An 18,445-nucleotide genomic window follows, 5' to 3' on the forward strand; every position below is an offset into this window, starting at 1 on the left:
CAAAGAGAGGTAAAAACTCACTTTAGTTCACAGATTTCTAATCTTTTATTTCAGAATCAAGATAATCCGATCACAGTGAAAAATAAGCAAGAATCTGAGAAATAAGAGACTAATCCATTGGTATTGTCCATGGTCTCTAAAGGACACAATGAAGTCACGTCTTTACGTGTTTCACACAATCAGAGAGGCACACGTTACAACCTGGTTTCTGCCTGTCAGCCTGTGCCTGCTCCCCCTCGTCCTTCTTTTTAATATGCCTGCATTTCTCCATTAGACTACAAGCTCCCTGAGGGCAGAGATGATGCTCTGTCTTTTACCTCCCATGCCTAATAACACTCATTAAATGTAAAATGGCTAAAAAGGATGTAATGTTAAAATGTAAATTTTGGCCATTTCATTCAAATTTTTTTTTCATTCAAAAATTTTTAACAAAAGGATAAGGTTGTTTTAGAGAACCCTTTTCTCTAAAAATAATGTACCCCAAATTCCACTCACCAGAGGTGACCACAGGTACACTTTTGTTATTTAAAAAGATGTGGTTTTAATGCTTAAATGATATTTCTGGAAGAAGCTCTCTGTAGATCAGTAAGAAGAGCTCTCCTCCGCTGAACACTCAGAACACCTATGATTGCCTGCGTGTTCGTGGCACTTACATTATACACTAGAATTTGATCTTGTTTTAGAATTAATTTTCCATGTGAATATGGAAACTTCATTTTCCTCCACTATTTCAAGCATGTGCTGACTGAGGGTAGAGAGAGTGTCTATTTCTCTTTACATCTCCAGAGAATTTACAACACTGTCTTGATAAAGTTAGCACCAAAGAGAAAGCATGGGCTCTGGTCCCAAAGATACCTGGACTGGCATTCTGGGTCTACCACTAGCTAGGTGTTACTTATAATCTCTGAATCTTGACCTCCTATCTGTAAAGCAGGAATAATAATACTAACACCTACTTTATGGGCTTCAGGGAGAACTAAATGAGGCCTAACACAGAGCCTGGCATTGAGTCCTCAACAAATGCTGCTCCCTTCCTACTCCATTCCATGGCCCTTCCTCATAGGAGCCGCTCAACCTGGCAGCTAATGCCTTTTCAAGAGGAGGTCCATTACATAAAAAAAAATAACAGAAAAATAAGAAGGAGCTTACCCTGAAGATTTTGACATGGCACAAAAAAGGTTAAAACAAACAAAACCTTAACATATGTGAAGCTTTGAAATCTTTTCATGCATATTCAGTCAACACACTCTAATCAAGGTGAGAAATGGCAATTGTTGAAGGGAGAAAGCTTCAAAATTTCATGATACAAAGCCAAATTCTTTCTACTTCTAAAGATTGCCTTAGAAGCTAGAAAAATTGCCCATTTTTACCATCCATCCATCTAGTATAGACTTGAAAAGGCATGTTCCTAAAAAACTGTTTTAATATGTTTGTTTTCTTATTTCTATTTATTTTACTGTGAAGATTCTTTCAATTTTCAGAAAAGAACATTCGGGTCTGTGTATGACACTTCAATGACCCAATACTTCTCTAACTTTTCAACTAACCAAATGACAAATGCTGCCTGTGCCTATGCAGTAGCTTATATAACCTTCTATCTGGCTTTTAAGAAGGAAGCCAGATGAGATAAGAAAACCAGACAAGAGAATAAACATACAAATAGCAATAAGAGTTTGAGTTGTGAATTTAATTTAATAAAGAATAAAAGCATGTGCTGGGATAATTTTAAATTACTTTCTCCTTCCAATCCTAATCCTTGGTCTTGAGTATCTGCAGTGCTGTCTCTCACATTCTGGTTATAACTTTGAAGAAACTAATTATGTCAATCCTCAAATTCGAAGTAGATTACAGAACTGGGAAGCCCAGAATATTAGTTCCTAAAGGTTGTATGGATATATAATGACAGCCACAGAAATTCAATAACAGCCCTCTATGAAATGCACTCAAAAGCACCACATGAAACAAATTAAAAAGAACAATGAATCGCTCATTCTGTGCAAATAAGAAAATAAAAGAGAAAAACTGGTTCTGTAGTTTTTCATAAGAGTTGTTATAATGAATTAAGATTTTGGATAATGAATCTTCAGAAAATTACAGTAAGTTAATACCCTGAGGCCTTCTATAACTGATCTCAAAGAGCTTTTGTAAGCAGGCTCTATGCAGAATTAGCAGTGCTGTGAAAGTCAACAACAAAGTATTCTGCCATCAGATGATATATTTTCCTGAACCACTTTATTCTGAAAATTTCACATCCAATACAAAATCGATACCACAAAATTAAAAAAAACCAATCGTGAATTTTAAAGTATTATTTCAATATATTGAAATGACGTATGAAGATTTTTAACTGGTTGCAATTTGGCAAAACAAAACCTGTCACCAGAAAGGATTCAATATAATGAAAGAATTAATTTCTTAGAAAAAGAATTTGGGAACTCAGTGTAAATTCATTTATTATGAGTAAGAAACCAGTTTCCATATTTTTGTCTTAGGCTTCAAGTGCTCTTGAGGTCAATGCAGTGCTTTTCGTAAGAGACCCAGTTCTGTAAGGGGAGGGAAGAGAAGAAGAGGGGTAGGAGGGAATAGAGTATTTAACCACTTGTATGTAAATCATCTGAACTAAAGATACTAAGCTCTTTCATTAACATTTGAAGCAGAATAAAACATGAACATCACAATTAACTTATGACACATCAAGAGAATTAATGGTACAAACACCACTGCTGCATATTAAATATACTAACTTAGTGATACTGAAGAGATCCACATCAACCTTTGGCTGACTCATTTTTCCATGTCATTTAAAATAGCATCACAAAATATAGGACCACAATTATAGGTAAAAAAATCTTTTGCCAGAATTTAATTTTAAAACCATAATATACTAGCATGTTGGAAATCAAGTGGTAAACGTTTAGGAATCTGTTTGCCTTGTTCAGAATGGCACATGATAAAGAAAAGTTGGCTATGGAAGTAGCAAATCAATATGAATGTTAAGTATTTATTTCGACTGGAATATCTGAACCCACCATCTGTGGTGGCCATCTTGCTGAGGGGACATGCACCTAACAAATCTCTTAAGAGGCATCCCCAATCTGCTTGAATAGGCTATTGTGTAAGAAAACTTGGAGCCACCCCTTTGGCCTCACATTTCCTTCGCTCCACATCCTGTGGCACAAAGCATGAACCCAGCAGGCTGGGGTGCAGGGCTGCCTGCTGCCTTGTGATAATCCCCTCTCCCAGTAGGGGCCTCCACTGATGCATGGCTAAGAACATGCTTCCTCTTTTGCTTGCACCCCAGTGGGGTTTCCATTCCTAACTTGGGCCCACATCCAGACCACTAAGGAAGGGCTCCAGATGCTGCCAGAGATATTTTTGGATTAGTGTCTAAGCAATCATTTATTAGAAAGAGGAATACAGGTAGAGTGTGAAAAGCAGCAGTGCTGGGAATGTTGGAGAGATTCTTTCCCTCCCACCCCCACCCAGACCTAAGGTCTAACTACCACCTGTTCAACAGAAGCTGGCTGTTTGCCTCACTTTCCTTAGGGAGCCAACGACTAAGGATCTCCACCAGCATGAGCCTAATGTCTCCCGACAGGCCTTCGCTAGCCAAGAGGGACCCGGGTGGAGGGCACCAGTTATTGGTCACAGGATACACAGCCCATAGAAAGACTCCCGTGGCGCCACCAGCTGAAAGCCAACGAGAAGATGAGGGGTGCAGCACATTTGTCCTGACACAGCTTTGCTCCTGCTGGCTGCCAACTCACTCCATGTCTGAGGCCAAGCTTCTGTTAAACTAGTCTCTGTGGCTGAAGCCACGGTAAAGCCCGGGTAAATGTATTATCTTCCCAAGACCAGACAAGAAGCAGCTAGCCGTGGCTCTGGCACAAGCTATTCGAAGAAGCCTTGACTAATTTTGGTAGAAGGTTTTGAGACCAGGATTTGAAGGGGCATTTCAGGTATCAATTTCTAATTCTTTGCAATAAGAAATGTATAAGATGACATGATTAGATTTTGGAGCACAGAAGTTGATGCTGGATGAAGATGGTGAGAGGGTGATGGTAGAGGAAATCAGGAAATAAGAGATTTTGTTTGTGCCAATCCCCCCTCTCTCTCAGAAGTGCCAGTCAGAAACATATCTGGCACACGGGATCCATGTGCTAGAGATACTGTTCAATGACAGATCCTAGTCACCGTAGCCAAGTGAAACTTTCTCCTTCCGGTATGAATACTGGTTAGAACTGGCCACTTCAGAAATGTTATGATCAAGAAGAGTAGGTTGCTTTCACACTATGCAAGCACACTAAACAGAGCCGACCAGTGAACATTTGGTTAAAAAACATGCACACTTCAGGGTTATATGCTGCATTTAAAAAGGAACCCACGACAGTGCACCCTACACACATCACTGTGAGCGTGTGCCTATTAGTACTGAGAATCTGGGGCTGTGGTGAGACAAGCATAAAGATTGGTGATCCACCATAGTAACCGCAACCCAACTCACCTTCACTACTTTCCAAGCCTTCTCTGGAACTCTGGACACATCACTCCTCAGGCGTACAACCTAAAAAGCACAGAGTTTAGGGACCTGCCACCTGGCGTCAGCGATAAGGGAAGAGCAGGCCTTCCCAACTTCAGATACAAGGAGAATGTGGCTCAGGATCTTTGTGGCTGTCTCTCAAAATATTCTTGGGGCTTTGATTTCATTCTGGAGGCCACGAGTAGAGGCCTGATGAAGTGCTGTTCCAAACCCATTACAGTGGGTTTGCTTCCACGGAATAATTCAAGAAACCAATTACTAAAGGATAGCCCTAAAAAAGCACCAATTATGCCCTAGCTGGTTTAGCTTAGTGGACTGAAGGGTCCCAGGTTCGATTCCAGTCAAGGGCACATACCTCGGTTGCAGGCTCAAAACCCGGCCCTGTTCAGGCGCGTTCGGGAGGCAACCAATTGATATTTGCATTGATATTTCTCTCTCTCTGTCTCTCCCCCTCCCAATCTCTCTAAAAATCAATGGAAAAATATCCTTGGGTGAGGATTAACAACAAAAACAAGGGAAAAACCCCCAAAAGAGCCAATTATAAAAATACTGACATATCTACCTTAAGGAATCTGCTAGCACTAGTTTCCCATGAGGCTCTCTCATTATGTCAGTGTGGCCAGTGGAGCTGATGTAAGTAGGCCAAGTCACCTTCTCATGAGTAAACATACATCTTTAATAAATGGAACTCATTTCTATAGTCATTCAGAGGGTAAGTAAATCATATTGAGCCTTTCACCACTTAATCAAATTCTTACACACACACGCTTCCCATCCTCTAAAAGCACACCAAATTATAGTTACAGTGGGTGCTGACTTTCACCAGGTCCCATTTCCACTTCTAGCATCTTTATTTTATTCATACATGTTTCCCATTAATATTACTCTATTTTGTCTCCATGTTGCCTCTCTGAAACATGACCGATTTTCTACATCTAAAATGACTTCTGTACCTTTCTCCTAAGAGATACTCAACTCTGTACCTCTAGGAAAAACAACCTGACATGAAGAGAATAATGGCCCAGGGAATAAAAGAGGGGATGTCAATGACATCATCTGTATTTTTGCTACTTTGTTAAAGCAGTTATTTCATTTTTTCATAATAGTTTCAAATTTTACTCAAAGATCTTGTTCCTACAGTCCTTTGTACCTTTCAATTTATCTCTCACACTAGCCTAGTTAATGACAACTTTAACTTACTCAAATGCAGTGAGTCAGAGTTCCCCTTCCGATAGCCCATTAACACCCTCAAACACTAATGTCTGGTTTCTCTGAGCAGCAAAATCAGTGCAATAGTGCTGCCTCCAGCCTAGTCTTCCTAGTGAACCCTTTTGTGTTGAAAATGAGTTACAACATATGCAAAAGACCAACTGGTAGACACAGTGGCCAAGGAAGCATATTCCTCTCTCAGTAAGAAGACAGAAATGAGCAAGTTAATTGAGTATGTGTTTTAGATAACTAGGAGGAAACACAGAATGTATGTGCAGTGCAATGCACACAAGTTTTGGAGTGAGACTCTGCTACTTGCTAGCCTAGCACAATGCTTGGCTAAACAGGCACTGAATAAAGAATTTTATTTAATGAATTAACTATGATCTTGGTTAAAATTAATTAGCTTCTCAGAGCCAACCTCCCGCAGTCCCTCCCCCAGCTGGCTGGCCCCGTTTGGGGCAGACCAGCAGGACACCACCCTTGCACAAATTCGTGCACTGGGCCTCTAGTATAAAATAAAGATGAGAGTAGGACCTATTTTACAGAATCTCTGAGAAGATTAAAGCGGTTAATTTATGCAAAGCACTTAGGAGAGGCCTGGCACATAGTGTTAGCTATTATTATTATTGTTATCATGTGCTGTATTATGTACAGCACTGCCAGCAGTGTCAGAAACACTTGGAAAGTTTTTAGTACACAGTAAGCACCAAATAACATTAGCTATTAGCTATCAGAATAGGTGGTCAGTAAATGGCTGCTATTATTAAGTAATATATAATCAAACAGTTTGACATTAAGATTATGAGGCACACCCAAAATGACAGCCTCTTTTCTTTGTATTTTATCTGAACTAGATGCAAGAAAACAGACATATGTTCTAAGTTGGTATGTGAGTAGTTTTAGTAATGTTAAGGAAGAGTGATTAGAAGGGAAAGAGCCCTTATGGAAGATAGCCTAACTCCCAATCTTGCATTTTCTATCTATAACTTCTATCTTATGGAAGGAGGAGCAAGAAAAGTGATGGAAAGGAGGCAGGAGAAAAACAGAATGCTCGTGGTAGCAGGTGATTCTTATCTTTAGGGCTCATCTGTATCACCTAAGTTCCAAATTTTAAAGCTCTCACCCTCCTTTTTGGAGTCCACAAATTCCTATTTCCTGTCTCCAGGGTAAGTCCTCAGCTCATTGGGTAAGTAGGTGACTTATATCCCTGTTTCCAATAAATTATCAGTCTTCCCAATTCAGATCAACGAGTCCATCCAATCCTCTAAGTTTTCTTTGCTAAATTAACGCATACAGACAAGGGGTTTCAGAATACCATCATTAGTTTTAAATTATCAAGAGTTTTTGGCAAAGGGTCAAATCTATGGTGTTGGATGGAAACTAGACTTTTGGTGATAAGCAAGCTATAGGTTACGCAGATATGGAATTATGTTGTACACCTGAAACATGTTATTAACCAATGTTACTTCAATTAAAAAAGTTTTTGTGTGATAGGCTTAGAAAGGACAGAGGTGGAATGCCTTTTAGATGTAAATATAATACTGACTGATCTCTGACACCAGACTAGGCGTTGAGTTGCTTCTTCTGTAGCAGATGGATTACATCGAATACCTAGGGTCTAGCTCAGCTCTCTGGTGACTGATGGCTAGCCAGGACTAGAGGCCCAATCTCTGGTTGCAGAGGAAAGTTTTTTCCTTGGGCAGTAAAACAGCAAATCCTGGGATGAAGCTTGTGATGCTGGCCGTATTAATCATTACACCTACTGGTAAAACTGATCATACCTGGACTCATGCCTCAATACGTACATAGGCAATGGGATACAGTGGAAAGCAAACTCAGGTTTAGAGTAAGATGATTGGTCAAAACCCAGGGTCTGTCTCTGAACAAGTTTATAACCTTCCTGAAATCTTTTTCATATTGTGTAAAATGAAGATAATCATACCTACTAAATAGAATAATGCTGAGAGGACTAAATGAGAAATGTAATGAATAACTTCACAAAATGGTGAAACACAATATAGATTAAATTAAGGTTGAGGACACAACATTCTCAAATGATATTTCCTGGGCATTTCTCATCCTACATTACCTGAACATAGAGACTTCGTAAGTTACAGCATGGACAATGTTTTCCTACCCAGTGCCTTGAACTTGAGGAACTTCGGGAATGTTCAGGTCCTAGAGCACTGTGTAAGGCTTCGGCACCTGCTGGGAGTGTGCTATTAGAGCCCTTGCCATCTATGTGCAAATGACCAGGAAAAAAAGGACAGAAGAACTGGGACCATCGGACCATCAAGCATGAACATTTCTAATGAGTGAGGAAAGTGGACTGAGAGGAAGCATGGAAGAAAGTGGTCATGCAGACAAGAAAGCACAATAAGCGACCTGAAACTAATATGATATTGAATGTCAACTGTAATTGAAAAATTAAAAAAAAAACTTTTTTAAGTAAAAAAAAGAAAAGAAATAAGTGATCAAAGGCTAAGAAGAAAGGGTTGAGACAAAAGCTGAGGATTGCAATTCTCAGCAAATGCGAGGCCATCCGTGTCCTAAGGTGCTTTGCCCTCTTCAGGACTGTCTGTCATTTTACAGTTTTCTTCATCAAAAGGTGGGAGAGACTGTCCACGGAAATGCATTTCCAGTTTTGGAATGGGAATAATCAGAAAATGTAATTCACATTGGAGAAAGTTGTTTCAAAGCCAACTTCGCTTAAACACATCTATTCAGTAAATCAAGGATACTGGCACTGGGGAGCCACGCAGGCCTCAGGGAAAAAAAATCCCAGTAACTTTGCCAAATGTACTTTTATATTTCAAGATTCCTTCAACAGAAACACTCTGGGAGATAAAAATTAGAAAAACACTGAACTTAACTAATTCAAAATGTTGAAAAATATTTTGCATTTGTGTTTTATAACCAAGTGCTTTTCCCACATTTGTCCCAAGGCAGCAGCTGAAGCGTTAGATTCACCAATGCTAATACCAGCAATTGGAACATGCTCTTTGGCAAGGCAGAAATAAGATAATTGTTCAACATAGGCTGGCTTTTCAGAAATACTGGAAGCATTGCCTGTAATTATAGACATCTGTCACTGCTAGCCACTCAGTACTAACCCTGACATCAATATATACAACCATAGCACTAAACTGCCTGCAGGCACAGCAATGGAGACCAGATACGCTAGGCAGGCAATCATCTGCTTCATCCGAACTATCTGTCAAAGGTTCCCAACCACAAATAGCTCTTACATTTTGTATCCTTAGGATAATATGTTGATTTATTTTAGATTCTCTAATATTTACAGTCTAGGCCATCTACTAAAATAAAGAAACAAAACTTATGGCTAATGGAGGCAGTTACTGTTCACAGTCATCATAAAAGGTCATAGCTCAACCCTCAAATGTTAAAAATTGATGGCAGCTTTAACCATGCACTATCGTACAGATGTTTCCTTTTGTAGAGGCAATTATTTTCAATAGCAATTCAAAATGGTAAATACAATCTTTCATCAGCAAGTATGTTGCCACATTGATCTAATAGAAATGCTCATATTTTAAAGCCTTTTTTGAAAAGTAAAGATAAGTTTCAATGTTGAGTACTGAAGACCCCAGATTGTCAGTTTGAGTTTAGCTGTACATATAGTAACGTATCTGGCAACCTTTTTTACATATACAGACGATGTGATGTCTAAAAACTAGGGAATAATATTAAAGCATAAAATACTTGGTTAATGAATGAGTCAATTGACATCATGTTGCTGGGTGTAAAGCTTACTGAATTATGTGCATGTACATTCCGAATTTGAAAACCTCAAAGATACACTGTAGCTTTAAACGTCACTCTTTTTATTTCTTTGACGCAGGCAGAGAAGCAGAAAATTATTAGACATTCAGACTAATTAGGAATAAACACTCACAATTATCATAATGTGTTACTAAAAACCCAGATATTTCTTGGTCTGATCACAACAGCCTATGCTGAAGAAAAACTATTAATTACTGACAGACAGTTAGCTTACAAGTGAGCTGCATCTTAAAAACCTCTTTTAAAATACAATTGCTAAATGCCTTACAGTGCTGTAATGTGAGACAGGTTCAAATCTTATTACTTCCCTGAAATTAAAACCTAAGTTTTAATACTGTTCAAGTCGAACAATGATTCCACACTTTATTGCTTTTGAAATCCCTTGATGATCATAGGAAAAAATGCCCCCGAGAAAAAAAGACTGTTTTCGATAAACAGAAAATACAGTTTGCACTCTTAGCCTCTTTGTCATCACAAAAAAAGGATTTAATGCCAATTCTTTAAAAAAAGACTTTTTCCCCACAAAATGTGCACCTTGTGTGCCATTTGTAAAATCAGTTCACTTTCTTTTATTTATTACTGCAGCGCGGCAAGGCAATAAAGAAGCTACCGATACCTAATAAATTACATGCCTTTTAAAACAATTCTCTTGCTACAAAAACATGTAACTACAAAAGTTTACATTTACATGGTACATCACATGAAATGTCTATATTTGTGTCCTATTAACCATTTTGGTAAATTGTGGACTTTTACCAAATAGCTGATAGAAAAAAAAATTATAAATGTCAATGTGATATAAAATAAAACCCATTCCAATAAACTCTTATGCTGTTTATACTTTCTAATAATCCTCCAAAATTTATTTTAAAACATGGTTTGATGAATTATTTTATGCATCAAAAAGGTATTAAAAGATATTTTAGTTAAGGTTAAACTTTACTCAGTGAACACTAAGACCTAAGAAAGTACCTTTCCCCCCTAATTTATGATGCTAGTATTATGCAGTCTTTCAAAAATCACAGCTCCTAGCAATTACTTAGAACAGATTATAAAAGCAAGATCACCGGATATAAGGCAAAAGTAGCCCAAATTTGTTCCTTAATATATTTTGTATTTTAAAAAGATACAGAAACTTGCTTATTTATTTTAAAATATTCATATCAAACATGTCTTGCTTAGTTATAATTTTTCTTTTAAAATATATTTTCACATATCCTCAAGAACTGCCTAAAAACCCTATTGTTTGAAAGTAAGCTGTTTATTTTGTCTTTCTGGTTTATCTATGTACAAATGAAGTTTGAAATATCTGTACTTCAATTCCAGAATTAAATCATTAAATTATTCAGGGTATTTTCTTAATGCTCTCAGCCTCTAATCCAGTGACTTTGCATCGTTGTGCCACAAGAATTTTTAAAACATGCAATATCTGACTATTTAGTCAGGGGCACTGACCTCTTTTCCCTTAGATTGTCCAATAAAAAAATGACAATAGCCAACGCAACAATAGCTGTCCAGTGTGAATGAATCAAAATTTTACCTATTTTTTTTCCAAATCAGCAAAAAATGTATTTTTTGGTGTGCTGCAGAATTTTAGTACTTAGTTTGTGTGCCATGAGATGAAAAAGGTTGAAAATTGCTACTCTAATCTCATGATGAGCATGTAGTTATGAGGTAGTGTATTGTCTTTTATTATTAATTTCCTCCATTTCCTGTAACAGCTATCATAGCTGTGGCTTTTTTTGTTTCATACCTACAAAATTTCAACTTTGTTCAATTATGCATGATGAGCAATAATTCAATTTTCAAAGCACAACTTTGTTCCATTTCATCTTTACTTTCAGATGACAACCCACTATAGCGATGCATACAAATGCTACATTCTATAGCACTCCATTTCTCTAGTCAGACCTACTTTTCCTCGCTTTCTGTTGATATCAGCTTGGTTATGAGGATTCACAATTAGGAATTTGTGGGAGGTATCTTTTTTGAAGAGTTCAATGAAATAATTTTATTTCATCTTCACAGATTTTTTTAGAGGGGAATCATTACCACCATAATCATGTTCTGTAAACTATATTTCTGTATATGTAGAGAACCCCAGTATATATCACAATTTATCTTTTGCTTCTTTCATTTTTTTTTTAATTAAGGATAAAATATGTTGAGGAAAGTTTATTGGAAGTCCTAGAGCTTGGACAGGTAGGCTTTTGGGGACAAAGTAGATTTAGAAAACAAAAGCATCCCTAGCCAGTTTGGCTCAGTGGATAGAGCATTGGCCTGCGGACCAAAGGGTCCCAGGTTCGATTCTGGTCAAGGGCATGTACCTCGGTTGTAGGCTCCTCCCTGGCCTGGGCCCTGGGAGGGGCTCTTGCAGGAGGCAACCAATCAATGTGTTTCTCTCACATCGATGTTTCTCTTTGTCTTTCCCTCTCTCTTCCTTTTGCTTCTTTTAAATAGTAAATCCTTTTGAAATCATGACCTTTCCCCATACTGCAGCTGATCTGAAATGATAAAATTCTCAATTAGCAATCAAGAAAAATAGCTGACAAAATATCTACTTCCTCTATGGCCCCCTGCTCTCCCTCCTATATCTCATAGACAAAATTTTACTTTAAATCTTTAATTACTTAGAGTATCTTCCCTCTGGCTGGGAGAAGGCTCACAATCATTGTCTAGTTCTAGTCTCTCTTGGATTACTAAAAATGTGCATCAAAGCAGGCAGGGCTGGATATACATTAACCTCATTTTCTTTAGATGAGGAAAATAAGAAAATGGTTAGGAGACTGCTCAAGAATACACAGTAAAATGGCTTCTTCTCCAACTTCCTATTCAAAGTTCTCACTATATGACGACATTGTTTCCCAGCTATTAGAAAAAAAAAATATATTCAGACATTTATTCTACTAAATCCAAATTAAACTTTTTAGTGGGTGCTATTTTATTCAATGCATGGAAAATAATCTTGACTTTTATCTGGCACCTTTCTGACAGTGAAGTAATGGGTAGACAGATCTTGGTGCTAATAGAGAGGGGCAAGGAATTAATTTGTTTTACTAATTACCTTCTTAGACGCAATGGAGCGTTCATTTTAATATCAACCTCCTTAACTTGGTAAACATCTAAAGTGCACTGATATTTAGTTTTCTTGGTCTTGTTTTGCAATCTTGATGGGAAAGTGGAAAATATGCAGCTGGACTCTCCTGGCCTCTTTTGGCACCAACCTGCAACGGACCCTTAGGTTTATTTTATTCCCGTTTATGTGTGCGCAGAACTGAATGACACTAGAAGAAACCCCAGCATCCCCTGGGACTCCTTCCCAAGATTACATCAGGTATCTTCTTATACATTCCCACTGTTCTGCATATCCATCATGGCCTCAGCATATTGAACAATGATTACCTGTCAGCTCTGTCTGTGTTCTGCACCAGTCTGTGATGGCAAGACTCTCTCTAGTCAATACCGTGTGTCCCATTGTTTAGAACATAGTAGGCAATTACACGTCTTTGTAATTCAAATGTGTGTTTCTTCCCCAAAACCATCAGTAATTCTCCAATTCTCAGTGGACACTGATCAGGTGTTCCACAAATTTAACTAGATTCGAACATTATCTATGTAGAGATAGTATCAGATTCCATAGGTAAAGGGCTCAAAACTGTTCCTAATTAAGACCTGAGAGTCCAGGTTATCACCTATAGATCAAAGGTTCCAATGACTTCCTCCTTGGGTTTAATTTGCTAGGGTGGCTCATAGAACTCAGAGAAACATTGTTCTTATTAGATTACTGGTCTGTTATGAAAAGATGTAACACAGGAACAGTCAGATAGACAAGATGCTTAGGGCAAGGTTTGTGGGAATGGGTGCAGTTTCCACGCCCCCTGAGGGAGCCGCTCTCCCCAAATCTCCACGTGTTTACCAACCCAGAAGCTGTCAAAACCTTGTCCTTTTATCTTTTTATGGACCCTTCATGATATAGGCACAACTGATTAACTCACTGGCCATGGTAGTGACTGAACTCAATCTCCAGCCCCTCTCCCCTCCCCAGAACTCAGAGGGTGGGACTGAAGGTTCCAACCCTCTAACCCAGCGGTTCTCAACCTGTGGGTCGCGACCCCTTTGGGGGTGGAACGACCCTTTCACAGGGGTCGCCTAAGACCATTGGAAAACACATATATAATTACATATTGTTTTTGTGATTAATCACTATTCTTTAATTATGTTCAGTTTGTAACAATGAAATACATCCTGCCTATCAGATATTTACATGACGATTCATAACAATAGCAACATTACAGTTATGAAGTAGCAACAAAAATAATTTTATGGTTGGGGGTCACCACAACATGAGGAACTGTATTAAAGGGTCGCGGCATTAGGAAGGTTGAGAACCACTGCTCTAACCAAATGGTTGGTTCCTCTGGCAACCAGCCCCCATCCTTAGGTGCTTCCAAAAGTCACCTCATTAACAAAAACTCAGGTGCAGTTGAAAGGGGTTTGTTAAGACTATGAAGATACCTTTATTGGTGGCTAATCACTTAGGAAATTCTAAGGGTTTTAGGAGCTCTATGCTAGAAAGGGGAGTGAAGATCAAACATAATATTTCTTTTTTTATATATTTTATTGATTTTTTATAGATAGGAAGGGAGAGGGATAGAGAGTTAGAAACATCGATGAGAGAGAAACATCGATCAGCTGCCTCCTGCACACTCCCTACTGGGGATGTGCCTGCAACCAAGGTACATGCCCTTAACCGGAATCGAACCTGGGACCCTTGAGTCCACAGGCTGACGCTCTATCCACTGAGCCAAACCGGTTAGACAATATTTCTTATTATAAATTGCAATGTCATAGTATTTACAAGTGCTTGAATAATGAAAGAATAAAAGTGTGGCCCTGATCTACCCCACATAACATTGTTACAGCTACTATAGCGATCCTTTTCTAATTTACCATTCTGAAAAAGTGAACACTGCTGGTTCCAAACCACTGTTTCTCAATAAATCACTGCTCTAATTAACAACATATACTGCAGAAAAATGACTAGGATGAGAATAACATTTCTCTGCTTCTGTTACCATGAATTCTGACCACCTTACCCTACTTAATGCATATTCAGTCAATCAGTAAGGAAACAGTTGATGATCTAGGACTTCCCTAGTTGTATGACAGATATAAGATACGTATTTGTCCTCAAAATTTTGAAGACATTGCCTCTGTCCTCAAAATTCTCAAACTTAAAAAAAAAAAAAAAAGAACAGAGCGAAAAACCCTTAAGGAGCAAGACTGAGAATTGCAGCTCATCATTTAATGGATTTAGACTTAGACTTAAATGTCAAATCACGTGCATGCCACTTTCTACCCTTGTATTCTTAGTCAATTTACTTTATCAGTAGAGATAGGATTAAGAACACCATCATTAAGATTATTTTGAGGCTTACAAGATATAATGCATGTAAAAGCCTATTGTCACAGTGCCTGGCATATAATAAAGAATAAATGAGTGCTAGCATTGTCATTATCATTATTATTTAACTAAGTTTTAATGAATATGATCCAAGTATTAAGAACTGTAAGAGTGAATACTTGAATAGAACATTGATTGAACGATGGGAATCGTGTGGGCTGGAGGAAGAGGGGAGAATAAAGAGAGAACAACAATATAATAAAGATGCTGAGGGTCAGCCTGACAGAGGGGAGCTGTGGGAACTGAGATCGGCTAGGAGGGGGAACTAGATTATGGAGGATCTTAGAAGCCGAGGAGTGCTGGCTTGATGTAGGCAACAGAGAGGTTTGGGTGAGAGAGCCCTATGATGAAAGTGGTGTTTAAATTTATCCAACTACAGTGTGTATGATGGACCACAGACAGAGAAGTCAAGCTTGTATCCTTCTTGGACCCTTTGTTGTCTCTGATACCATGTGATTCCTCTCCTGATATTCTGACCTTCATGGACACACGGTTCTGGTTTCTCATTTTTTCTAATCCTTTATTTTCAGTTAGAAATTTCTATTCTCCACATCCTTGAACTAAGAGTGCCCTCCATCCTCATATTTCTACTTCCTTGGGTAAAGCTCATCTGCTTATAAGATTTCAATTAAATATGTACCAAAATAACTCTAAATCCATAGTTCCAAAAATAAGTACTGAATGTGGAAAAGAAACCCCTCAGCCTCAGTTGTATTCCTGAAGAAAAGTAGCTAGGGTTGGGAATTGAAAAGGAATGTTAAGGTGGCAAAATTGTGATCATTTTGGCTCTATTTTGTTGAACAGAAGAAGGCGTGAAGTAGGCCAGCAACCTGGAGGAGATTACTACTACCTAAGTTAATAATTGAAGAACACAACATATCAGCTCAAGGGCTCATTCGGTTCATTATTGTCTCTGATTTCTACTCCCATGACCTCCTTTCCAATCATGACCATTAACCTCAAAGGTGAAAAACCAGTTGCACCTCTAGAAAATAAGCTTATGAAGTATTAGGAATTTTCATTAAAATATACAATGCTTTTTTCCAAATGAGAAGGGATAAGTAAACCACCATTTACATTCAATTACTATGCATCTATTAATATATCACACTATTTAGGCAATTTAAATTTTGATGCCTGAGAATAAGCAATTGGGAAGGGAGGAAAACACTCTAATTACATAACATATAACATACTGTACCTAAATTAAAAAGCAACTGTTCTCTTGAGCACTGACTGGGAATAACCTAAAAAGCATAAGGTTTTTAAAGGGTGGTATGGATTCCTAGCTTATTGTGAAAAATTCCCGATGACTTTTAAAGCCTTTTAAGAACTCCAAAATGGCTGACAGTAGGTAAAGAGAATATAAAAGCAGATGGTTCGGACAGTCTGAACATGAAAAAGCAGGTGCTTAGCAAAACAGAAACCTCTGCCAGTCTGCCAACTCCGCTGGTTCCTGCTTCCACATTCTGCTTGCAGTGCCCCCGCCCACATCTGCTCACTGGTGCTCCTGGGATACATTTATTTGACTCAGAAGACGAAGAGTAACAACCTGCAAATCAAGAGCCTACTGAGATGTCATTTAAAAATGACATTTCCTTTTCTTTGAAGGTCTCTCTCACTATTTTAATCTTAGAGAGGTGGAAAATTATCTTACTTTAAAATTAAGACACATCATTCTTTCAACAAGAGCACAATAAAGGGATATTAAATGCCTAGGTTACGGAACATGTTAATATAGAGAGATGTAAACTAACTCAAAGCTTAAACCATGTTTGCAGGTGATATTCTCTACCGCCCACGTACAGTAAAAGAAGAAATTGCCATAAATTAGCTTCTAAAAACAGAGCAGTCAGAGCATCTCTTTGTCACATGCAGAACCGAACTATGCATATTTCTCACAAAGTATCACACTTTTCTTTTGCCTCTGAACAAAGCTAGGGACTTCATAGGAGAATATGATATAATCCTTCAACCGCAAGTTGAAAGAATAAAATTAACAGTCACATGGTGAGAAGACCCAGATGAGAAAGTGTTCTTCTCTTTCAGATTCCTTATTGGTGTGCCATGGGATTTTAAACACACACACACACACACACACTATACTGTATAACTACTTGGAAACTTAATGGACACTTGTGAAAAATGAGCATAACTCAGACAACAATAAAAAAGGAATGAAAAAGATCCAGGATATCTCCAATAGGGGTTAGGGATGCGGAGAGTGAATACTGGCAGATATCATACTAGGAAAGAGACCTTGTGGAGTGGCCAGGGAAGCTGAGGGTGATTTTACGAAAGTGGTGAAGGTTAGATGGCTGGTACACGCTAGCTATAGATCCCATGGTCAGGTTTGCTTTGCCAACCATCAGCCACTGGCCCCTCTAGTTTTTATCCCTTTGCTTGAGGGTACTGAAGTCCCAGGGACAGGGATGGTGACAAGAATGATGAAGATAATATGAGCAGCTATCATTTACTGAGTGCTTATTATCTGCTAGGCATTTGCTACGTACTAAAGTAATTCAAGCTAAGAAATCTGGCTTGACGGCTCTTTACACACAGAAACTCTGATATTTAATGTCTAGCTTTCATAGTATATGCGAAAGCCCCTTTTGATAAAACAATAGCCCTTTCGATTTACTATCATGCAAGCACCACACAAATCATTTAATACTGTATTTAGTCACAGAAAAGCCAAGTGAAACATAAGATGCTCTCCCAACAGGCTGCTTCTCCCTACATTTTTATGCCTGAAGCCAAAATCCATCGTAAGTGAGAATACTCAAGAGAAATAATAATATAAAAATCCTATGTGCTTCCCATTTTCCGTTCCTCTGAACCAACGCAGAGCACTCCATGATCTGTGACATCCAAAGAAGATAATGACAAAGGAAACTACAAATTATCCTGCCTCACAGTAAGTCATAATGTCATTTCAAGTGAAGCAAAACACACAAAAGGATTTCTCAGAGTCAAACACTCCGTTTTAAAAGGTCCTCCAAATCTGATCTATGCTGTGTTGTGACAGGCCGATACTCTAAAGGACACAACAGCTTTCACAAAACATCTAATGGATACTTGTTGCTGTTGGAAAGGGCCTGGGGCACCAGTAAGCGCAAGGGACAGAGATAACTGAAGGGCAATATATAGTTTCCACTTCTTTCCATCCAGGATTAAGACACGTCCCCCAGAATAACTTCTGAAATACATACATGACCAATCACTCCTCTTACCTAAGTAAGAGTCTTCACTGGCACCCTACTTCCTACAGAATAAAACCTCCTTTCCCTAATTTGCAGTGGAGCACGCTTTCTGCTTTGGCCACTCCCAACTGCAGGAACAACCTTTTCCAAACTTGCACTGTGTTGCTCAGATTTTACCCCACGAAGCCCCCTGACATGGGCTGCTCACATCATGCTTTCATA

At 38.4% G+C, this 18,445-nt stretch overlaps 1 protein-coding gene across 1 annotated transcript in view; it reads right to left on the minus strand.

Moving 5' to 3' along the window:
- Window positions 1-18,445, minus strand: part of RANBP17 (RAN binding protein 17) — a 210,124-nt gene that overhangs the window by 87,549 nt on the left and 104,130 nt on the right. Inside the window, exon 14 of the mRNA XM_023764505.1 lies at window positions 4,505-4,564. Coding sequence (XP_023620273.1) covers window positions 4,505-4,564 — 60 coding nt within the window. The remainder of the gene's footprint in view (window positions 1-4,504; window positions 4,565-18,445) is intronic.

The sequence above is a fragment of the Myotis lucifugus genome, unplaced genomic scaffold (assembly GCF_000147115.1).
Source record: "Myotis lucifugus unplaced genomic scaffold, Myoluc2.0 scaffold_333, whole genome shotgun sequence".
NCBI classification, from domain to species: Eukaryota; Metazoa; Chordata; class Mammalia; order Chiroptera; family Vespertilionidae; genus Myotis; species Myotis lucifugus.